General features: G+C 47.5%; 1 protein-coding gene across 3 annotated transcripts; it reads right to left on the reverse strand.

Moving 5' to 3' along the window:
* Positions 1 to 1,048: 1,048 nt before the first annotated feature.
* LOC105494775 (NADH:ubiquinone oxidoreductase subunit S5) lies at positions 1,049 to 8,979 on the reverse strand. Of its 3 annotated transcripts, none has more exons than XM_011763552.3 (3): positions 8,866 to 8,979; positions 6,221 to 6,438; positions 1,049 to 1,285 (listed from the first exon to the last, which is right to left on the reverse strand). In XM_011763552.3, the coding sequence occupies exons 2-3, from the start codon at positions 6,434 to 6,436 to the stop codon at positions 1,181 to 1,183; spliced, it is 321 nt and encodes a 106-aa protein (XP_011761854.1). In that variant the 5' UTR covers positions 6,437 to 6,438; positions 8,866 to 8,979; the 3' UTR covers positions 1,049 to 1,180. The 3 variants fall into 3 exon arrangements, with proteins under 3 accessions (XP_011761854.1, XP_011761852.1, XP_011761853.1); XM_011763550.2 differs by having other exon boundaries at positions 8,849 to 8,964; XM_011763551.3 differs by having other exon boundaries at positions 8,795 to 8,885.
* Between the last annotated feature and the right edge of the window lie 1,089 nt (positions 8,980 to 10,068).

Consider the following 10,068-nt stretch of genomic DNA (forward strand, 5'->3'; position numbering starts at 1 on the left):
TTAGGAGGCCAAGGTGGGTGGATCGCTTGAGCACAGCAGTTTGAGACCAGCCGGGACAACATGGCAATACCCTGTCTCTACAAAAACTACAAAAATTAGCCAGGCATAGCAGTGTACACCTGTGGTCCCAGAAACTTGGGAGGCTGAGTTGGTAGGATCGTTGGAGCCCAGGAAGTCGAGGCTGCAGTGAGCCGTCATCATGTCACTGCACTTAGGTCTTGGTGACACCCTGTCTCAAAAAAATAAATATTAAAGAATAAAATAGGCTGGGCATGGTGGCTCACGCCTGTAATCCCAGCACTTGGGAGGCCAAGGTGGGGCAGATCACTTGAGGTCAGGAGTTTGAGACCAGCCTGGTCAACATGGTGAAACCCCATCTCTACTAAAAATATGAAAATTAGCTGGGCGTGGTGATGTGTGACTATAGTCACAGCTACTAGGGAGGCAGAGGTGAGAGAATCACTTGAACCTGGGAGATGGAGGTTGCAGTTAGCTGAGATCGTGCCAGTGCACTCTAGCCTGGGCTACAGAGCAAAACAAGGAAAGGAGGGGAGGGGAAGGGGAGGGGGGAGAGGGAAGGGGAGTGGGGAGGGGAGGGGAGTGGGAAGGGGAGGGGGGGAGTGGGAAGGGGAGGGGGAGGGGGAAGGGGAGGGGGAGGGGGAAGGGGAGGGGGGAAGGGGAGGGGGGAGGGGGAAGGGGAGGGGAGTGGGAGGGAGGGGATGGGACAGGAATAGGAGAGAGGGGGATGGGGAGGGGGAGAGGGAGGGGGATGGGGAGGGGGAGAGGGAGGGAAGGGGAGGGGGAAGGGAAGGGAAGGGGGAAGGGAAGGGGGAGGGGAGGGGAGGGGGAGGGGAGAGGGAAGGGAAGGGAAGGGGGAGAGGAGGGTAGAGGGAAGGGAAGGGGGAGGGGAGAGGGAAGGGAAGGGAAGGGGGAGAGGAGGGGGAAGGGAGGGGGAGGGGAGGGAGGGGGAAGGGAGGGGAGGAGAGGAGAGCGGGGAGGGGAGGGAACAGGAGGCGGGAGGAAAAGAAAGACATGATCCAGGAGAAAATATTTTGAACAAATAGGATGGAGCAATCCTTTATTTTTACACACTTTGACAAGGAGGTTTTCCGTAAACAACCTTTCCAGTGGAGAACAGAGAACGGGAAAATCAGCCTCCAGACATCACCAGCTGCTCTGCTCAGGGCCGAGGCTCCCCCTTGCCAATGTGGTGAGGTGGAGGGGTGTACTTCCCTTCCTTTATCAGCTTATCCCGCTGCCTCCTGATGGCATTCACACGTCTCATCTGTCAAAGGAAAACGGCAGTTAAACTGAGGGAGGAGATATGTGCCATAAAGTGAGAACTGGAAAAACTGACATCAATTTTGGTTTCATTTTTAAACTACAGAAGGCCTTTCATCTTACAGGGCCTCTGAAATGAAGTCTGCCTTCAAAGAATTAACATGAAATCACTTCCCAAGCTTTCAAACAAATTTTTAGTATATATAACCTCTCTGAAAACTAACAACTAAAATGTTCTTAATATATATAGCAATACAGATATTTGCAAAAACCTTTAAGAGGCATATTTGTGTACACTAAAATCTTTTAAAATATTAAAAGTTAATCCCAGCACTTTGGGAGACTGAGGCAGGTGGATAACTGAGGTCAGGAGTTTGAGACCAGGCTGGCCAACATTGTGAAACCCTGTCTCTACTAAAAATACAAAAATTAGCCGGGGATCGTAGTGCACATCTGTAATCCCAGCTACTGGGGAGGCTGAGGCAGGAGAATCACTTGAACTTGGGAGGTTGAGGTTGGAGTGAGCCAAGATTGCACTGCTGCACTCCAACCTGGGTGACAGAGCGAGATTTTGTCTCAATAAGTAAATAAATAAATAAAAGCTGGGCTGGGCGTGGTGGCTCATGCCTGTAATCCCAGCACTTTGGGAGGCCGAGGCGGGCAGATCACGAGCTCAGGAGTTCGAGACCAGCCTGGCCAATATGGTGAACCCCCGTCTCTACTAAAAATACAAAAATTAGCCAGTCATGGTGGTGTGCGCCTGTGGTTCCAGCTACTTGGGAGGCTGAGGCAGGAAAATCGCTTGAACCTGGGAGGCGGGGGTTGTAGTGAGTCAAGATCACGGTACTGCACTCCAGCCTGGGCGACAGAGCGAGACTCTATCACACAAAAAAATTAAAAAATAAAATAAAATAAATAAATAAAAGTTAAGACAACCTCAGCACTTACATATTCTATGCGGAAGTGGCACTGCTGCTGGTGACTATGCAATGGGTATGAATGAAGCAGAAATAGCCAATATGAGGTCTCTTTTCTCCATATGGAAGTAAAGGCCTGATTCTTACTCATCCACTAGTCACTGCTGAGTCCTGAATTCTGTCTCTTCTACTCAGATAGGGCATTGGTTGCTTCTCAACAAATCAAAGCTATGTTACACCAAAGCCACAACAATGAACTGGTCCCTGGGTTATGTGACATAGAAAATTTACTAATTCTGATCGCACTATTCCTCTGCTCAAAACCCTCCAATGGCTTTCTATGTTAGTGAGACAAAAAGATGAATCCTTATCATGGCTTACAAGGCCTCCTGCAGCGACTTCATCTCTTAATTTTCCCCTAGCTCCCTCCAGTCGGCTCAGGGACCTTTGCACTTGCTGTTTTCTCTGCATGGAACATTCTTCCCTCATATCCATGTGGCTCGCTTTCTTTAATTCTCTGGTCTTCTTTTGCTGAGCTCTTCTCTGACTACCCTATTTAAAGTAGCATCCACCTAGCTCCTGCCCCTAGCACTTTCTATCCTTCTCCTGTTTATTCTCCTCATAGTACTTCTTATTACCTGTATTTTTACTTGTTATTTTTCTGCCCTTCCTCCCACTGTAGCATAAGTTCCACCGAGTCAGAGAGTTTTTTGCTGTTTTGCTTACTGTATTCCTAGTGCCTAGACTAGTTCCTGACATAAATTTTTTAACAAATGACTAACTTTTCACAAAGATATGAAAAATTCGTATATTCAGTTAAACATCTCATTAACCTTAAAGAAGTAGTGTTGCTATAACTTCAGTAGAAAAAAACCCTGATATAAACATTAAACATTTTAAAAGACTACTTTCTTACCATTTATCTTAGAGTCTCCCAACACAAGACTAGTCATGGTTTTGAACTATGACAATACCATATTTCAAATCTTCCTCTGAGCTAAAAGCAGTAACTCTGGATAAAAGGATAGGTTTTGAAGCCAGCCTTGCCAGGATAAAATCCCAGCTCCACCATTTACTAGCTATGTAAGTTCAGGCAATGTCCTTAACTTTTCCTTGCCTTAAATTTTGTTTGTTCATCTGTTTGTTTTTTTTGAGACGGAGTTTCGCTCTTGTTGCCCAGGCTGGATGGAGTGCAGTGGCGTGATCTCAGCTCAGTGCAACCTCCGCCTCTCGGGTTCAAGTGATTCTTCTGCCTCAGCCTCCTGAGTAGCTGGGATTACAGGCACCCCCTCACCATACCCAGCTAATTTTTTGCATTTTTAGTAGAGAGGGGGTTTCACCATGTTAGTCAGGCTGGTCTCGAACTCCTGACCTCAGGTAATCCATCCACCTTAGCCTCCCAAAATTAAATTTTTAACTGTATAATGGGGAAACTAATAGTAACTCATTTCATAGAATTATTGTGAGAAATAAATGCATTATAATATGCTAAGAACTTACAATAGGACTTGATTCTAATTCTCTGACTCACGAGCTTCTTCACTCACGGGGAGGTATCTATTCACTTAAGGTGACCCCATTTTCAGGCTGAGGCAGGAGGATGACTTGAGCCTAGGAGCTCGAGAGTGCAGTAAGCTATGATCACGCTACTGCACTCCAGCCTGGGTGACAGAACAAGACCCTGTCTCAAAAACACCACTAACAGGATGGGTGTGGTGGCTCACACCTGTAATCCCAGCACTTTGGGAGGCCAATGTGGGATCGCTTGAGCCCAGGAGTTTAAGACCAGCCTAGGCAACACAGGGAGATCCCATTTCTATTTTATATACATAAAATCAAAATTAGGGCCAGGTGCAGTGTCTCACACCTGTAATCCCAGCACGTTGGGAGGCCAAGGCAGGGAGATCACTTGAGCTCAGAAGTTCAAGATCAGTCTGGGCAACATAGTGAAACCTTGTCTCTACTAAAATACAAAAAATTAGCTGGGCGTGGCGATGCACTCCTGTAGTCCCAGCTACGTGGGAGGCTGAAGTGGAAGAATCACCTGAGCCCAAGTTGAGGCTGCAGTGAGCTGTGAACATGTAACCGCATTCCAGCCTGGGCGATGGGAGTGAGACGCTGTCTCAACATATAAATTAAAAATAACCAACCAACAACAAATGAGTGGTGGCAGAACCAGCATCAGAAGCTGACTCTCCTAACTCCCAATACAATGTTTTTTCTACCTTACTACAATGCCTCCTGTTGGTATCAATTCATAAAAATCTTTTTATTTTTCCTTTTTTTTTTTTCTTGAGATGGAGTCTCGCTCTGTCGCCCAGGCTGGAGTGCAGTGGCGCGATCTCACTGCAAGCTCCACCTCCTGGGTTCATGCCATTCTCCTGCCTCAGCCTCTCGAGTAGCTGGGACTATAGGCGCCAGCCACCATGCCCGGCTAATTTTTTTGTACTTTTAGTAGAGATGGTGTTTCACCATGTTGGTCAGGCTGGTCTCGAACTCCTGACCTCATGATCCACCTGCCTCGACTTCCAACTTCCTAAAGTGCTGGGATTACAGGCCTGAGCTACTGTGCCCGGCCATCTTTTTTTTTTTTTTTTTTTGAGATGGAGTCCCGCTCTGTTGCCTAGACTGGAGTGTAGTGGCGTGATCTCAGCTCACCGCAACCTCTGCCTCTTGGTTTCAGGCAATTCTCTTGCCTCACCCTCCTGAGTAGCTGAGATTACATGCGCCTGTCACCATGCCTGGGTAATTTTTGTATTTTTAGTAGGGACGAGGTTTCACCTTGTTGGCCAGGCTGGTCTTGAACTCCTGATCTCAGGTGATCTGCCCGCCTTGGCCTCCCAAAGTGTTGGGATTACAGGCATGAGCCACTTTTTTTTTTTGAGACAGAGTCTTGCTCTGTCGCCCAGGCTGGAGTGCAGCAGCATGACCTCGGTTCACTGCAACCTCCACCTCCCAGGTTCAAGCAATTCTCCTGCCTCAGCCTCCCGAGTAGCTGGGACTACAGGCCCATGCCACCATGCCCAGCTAATTTTTGTATTTTCAGTAGAGACAGGGTTTCACCATATTGACCAGGTTGGTCTCAAACTCCTGACCTCGTGATTCACCAGCCTTGGCCTCCCAAAGTGCTGGGATTACAGGCTTGAGCCACGGTGCCTGGCCAACTCATTCAACTTTTGAGGAGGGGAACACTAAGCTGTTAACATCCTTTTTCCACTGCATTCATTGTTCAGACTCATGTACAGCAATCTCATTAACACCTCCATCTTCTTCAGAGTGGAATGAATCCAGAGATTTTGAATGTAATGGATTTGCAAGGTTAAACCTCTTTTGGATTCAATGAATTTGAAATATTTTCACCCAAAGATTTCAAGGGTCAACATTCAAAGCTAGTTGATATTCTCTGCTTCACAGCCAACTGAAAAAATGGGTATACACACACATGCAATTTCTAACCTAGTGGCTAGAGCAGGGTAAAATACTAAGGAAAATTTGGGAGAAGAGAAAGAATGCTGAGGAACAATGGGCCATCCTCATATCTGAAGGTATTTAATTTCCTCATCATGGTACCAAAGTAGGAAAGGTATTTCACCAGAAAAGCTCTGCCAATTCACATTTGGCAAGCCACTGCCCTATGACCCACTAAAAACACTTAAGAGTAATCCCAAAGGAGGCCGGGCATGGTGGCTCACGCCTATGATCCCAGTACTTTGGGAGGCCGAGGCGGGATGATCACCTGAGGTCAGGAATTCAAGACAAGCCTGGTCAGCATGGTGAAACCCCATCTCTACTAAAAATACAAAAATTAGCCGGGTGTGGTGGCAGGCGCCTATAATCCCAGCTACTCGGGAGGCTGAGGCAGGAGAATCGCCTGAACCTGGGAGGCAGAGGCTGCAGTGAGCCGAGGTCGCACCATCGCACACCAGCCTAGGGGACAAAAGCAAGACTTCGTCTTTAAAAAAAAAAAAAAATCCCAAAGGAACAAGAAAGTAATTCAGCTTCCACCTCCATCACTTCCTTACCGTTTTCTGCCGAAGCAAACACTCTATAAAATCATCATATTCTATCTTGCACTCTTTCTCTGCCCGGATAGCACCAATTCCATGTGCACATTCTATCCATTCTTTTTCAAAAGCATGGCATCGAGTAGCAAGCTTGTAGGGCTGTTCAGCACTCTGGATTGTCCACCATCGATCTATGTTAAGGCCGAACCTTTTCTGGATGTCCAAGAAAGGCATGGCTGTAATGGAAGACTTAAAAAAATAAGTAAATAAAATCCCACAAGAAGGCAATCAACTAAGAAATTTCTAAGAAAAAATTAGATAATCATGATAAGTAGCCCTCTAGAACACTGTCTGATATTATTCTCCTGATTTCTTCTCACCAAACTTTTTCATTAAATAGCTTCTTCCAGTTTATGGCAGATAAGCAGTTTTTGTGCTTTTTCAAAACTCAAGGAAAAGATAATTATAACTAAAGAACAATGCATAGAAATCCTTTCTAAGTCGGGAGCAGTGGCTCACCCATCGTGTGAGATGGAGTCTCGGTCTGTCACCCAGGCTGCAGTGCATGGCGAGATCTCGGCTCACTGCAACCTCCACCTTCTGGGTTCAAGCGATTCTCCTGCCTCAGCCTCCCAAGTAGCTGGGACTACAGGTGCACGCCACCACACTCGGTTAATTTTTGTATTTTTAGTAGAGACAGGGTTTCAGTATGTTGGCGAGGCTGGTCGGTCTCAAACTCCTGACCTCAGGTGATCAGCCCGACTTGGCCTCCCAAAGTGCTGGGATTACAGGTGTGAGCCACTGTGCCGGGCCTAAAAAAATTTTTTTTAATTAGCCACTTGTGGGCCAGGCGCGGTGGCTCACGCCTATAATCCCAGCACTCTGGGAGGCCAAGGTGGGTGAATCACCTGAGGTCAGGAGTTCAAGACCAGCCTGGCCAATATGGTGAAACCCCATCTCTACTAAAAATACAAAAAAATTAGCCAGGCGTGTTGTCACATGCCTGTAATCCCAACTATTCGGGAGGCTGAGACAGGAGAACTGCTTGAACCCGGGAGACAGAGCAAGCCAAGATCGCACCATTGTACTCCAGCCTGAGTGACAGAGCAAGACTCCGTCTCAAAAAAAAAAAAAAAAAAAAAAAAAGAATTTGGATTCTTTGGTCAGGTTCTCTGTATCAAAAAAAAAAAAAAAAAAAAAAGAAGAAGAAAAAAAGAATTTGGATCCTTTGGTCAGATTCTCTGCCTCAAAAAAATAAATCAATTAATTAATTAATTAAAAAGGCACTTGTGGTGGTATGCACCTGTAGTCCCAGCTACTCCTAAGGCTGAGGCAGGAGATTGAGGCCAGGAGTTCAAGGCTTCAGTGAGCTATGACCTGGACACTGCACTCCATCCTGGGCAACAAAGCGAGATCCTGTCTCAAAAACAAAACAAAACCAAAAAAAAAAACCCAGAGTGAAAGAAATGGGTTAAGACTTACTTTGTAGAATATAACAGATATTAGGGAAAAAAAAAATTTATATGCAAATACATAATAATGTTAAATGTAAAAAAAAAAAACAGTATTCCAAAAAAAAAAAGCCTCACTGCCTAAGTTGACTGAAACGAAGCGCGTGCGCAGACTCACAAATACCAATATAAATGTGTACTCATGGTAGATGTAAAGGTGAATTTAGCCGGGCGCAGTGGCTCACACCTGTAATCTCAGCACTCTGGGAGGCCGAGGCGGGCGGATCACCTGAGGTTGAGAGTTCAAGACCAGCCTGACCAACATGGCGAAACCCCGTCTCTACTAAAAAACAATACAAAATTAGCCAGGCGTGGGGGTGCATGCCTGTAATCCCAGCTACTAGGGAGGCTGAGGCAGGAGAATCGCTTGAATCCGGGAGGCGGAAGTTGCGATGAACCGAGATTGCGCCATTGCACTCCAGCCTGGGCAATAAGAGCGAAACTCCATCTCAACAAAAAGGTGAATTTAACTTCTAAAGTTCCTTCCCATCCCTCAGTCATCATTTACTGAGTAGTTACGTTCCAGGCACTCAGATGCGGGGGAAAGCAGCTCCAACGTAAGCACCAGAGACACACACACTCGGAACTGGGAATACACTGCAAGGAACACGAGTGGATAAGAGCTCGAAGGAGGAAGCACCAACTCTGCCCGGAGACTTGAAAATGCCTTTAAGATGGCTTGCGAGTTAGCCAAGTGAAGATCAATGGGCAGAGTGTTCCAGTTGGGCAACAGCCCGAGTTACAGACAGCCGGAGGCGCTGGGTACGTTTGGGGGACAATGGAGCGCAGCGTGCATGACGGGAAAAAGAATGAAATGAGCTCAGGAGGTTGACGGGGCCGAAATCACGCAGAGCCTAGAAAGCTGGGATAAGGATCGTAGACTTTAGGTTAAGAAACAGAAAACCAAAACATTAGTCCGGCAAAAACCTAAACAAATCTAGAAAGTGGAGCGGCAATCTCCAGGCTTCGGTGCCATTAGCTGTGGAGGTGAAGCGGCCTGGGAGGGCAGGGAACACGCCCTGAGTTCGGGTCTGGGAGAAGGGGACACACAGCAAGTCAAGAGGAAATCTGTTAAAGAGACCTCGGAAGGAAGGTCCTTGACCTAAACTGACGCGCGGATATAAACAGCCCCTACCGATCCGATGCTCGTGCCCTTGCCTCTTCTCTGGCCGCCGCTTCAGGACGACTAGCTTGCGACGCGGACGCCTGCCGTAAAGGATGACCTCAGCGCGACGTTTGCAGCGCGACGCCGGAAGCTGACCTTCCCTCAGCAGTCTCTCCCGAAAACCATAGAAACCAAGCCCCTTGGCCTGGTATGGTGGCTGACGTCTGCAATCCCAGCACCTTGGAAGGCTGAGGCAGGAAGATCGCTTCAGCCCAGGAGTTCGAGACCAGCCTGGGCAACATGGCGAAACTCTCTACAAAAAATAAAAAATTACCGGGCATGGTGGTGCATGCCTGTGGTTCCAGCTACTCAGGAGGCTGAGGTGGGAGGATCCCTTGAGCCCAGGAGATCACGGCTGTAGTGAGCCATGATCACACCATTCCATTGCATTCCAGTCCTGGCAGCACAACAAGACCTTATCTCAGGGGGAGACAGCGAGAGCGAGAGAGAGAGAGAGGAAGAAGAAGAGAGAGAGGAGGGAGAGAGAGAAAGAAAAGAAACCAAACCCATCAATTATAGAGACACAGGAAAGTCCTAGTCATTAGTGAGTTCTTGCTCCTTTCTTGCACTGTGCCTAGCATGCTCATGCCAACACTGACTGGTGAGAGACTTCACCAAAGTCACAGGAGAGAAAGAACACTGGCTCCCTGCCTGCCTACTAGTGGTTAAGCACATGGACTATGAACCCAAACCACCACGTGGGTCAAATGTAGGCCCCCCAGCCGGTCGCAGTGGCTTAGGCCTGTAATCCCAGCACTTTGAGAGGCCGAGGTGGACCTCGAGCTCCGGAGATCAAGACCATCCTGGCCAATATGGTGAAACTCTGTCTCCACTAAAAATACAAAACTTAGCTGGGCGTGGCAGCAAGTGCCTGTAATCCCAGCTACTGGGAGGCTGAAGCAGGAGAATCACTTGAACCCGGGAGGCAGAGATTGCACTGAGCCGAGATCGCGCCACTGCACTCCAGCCTGGGGACAGAGCTAGACTCCGTCTCAAAAAAAAAAAAAAAAAAAAAAAGTAGACCCCCACCACCAACTTCATGTGACTTTAACTTCACTGTGCCTCAGTCTCCTCATCTGTTAAGATAATTATGGTACTCACAATGGAGGGCTGCTATAGGGATTAACTGATTTATGTATAAAGCACTGAGGCGGTGGCTAGCACACGGGAAACATTCCAAGGCAGTCGCA

The sequence above is a fragment of the Macaca nemestrina genome, chromosome 1 (genome assembly GCF_043159975.1).
Source record: "Macaca nemestrina isolate mMacNem1 chromosome 1, mMacNem.hap1, whole genome shotgun sequence".
NCBI lineage: Eukaryota > Metazoa > Chordata > Mammalia > Primates > Cercopithecidae > Macaca > Macaca nemestrina.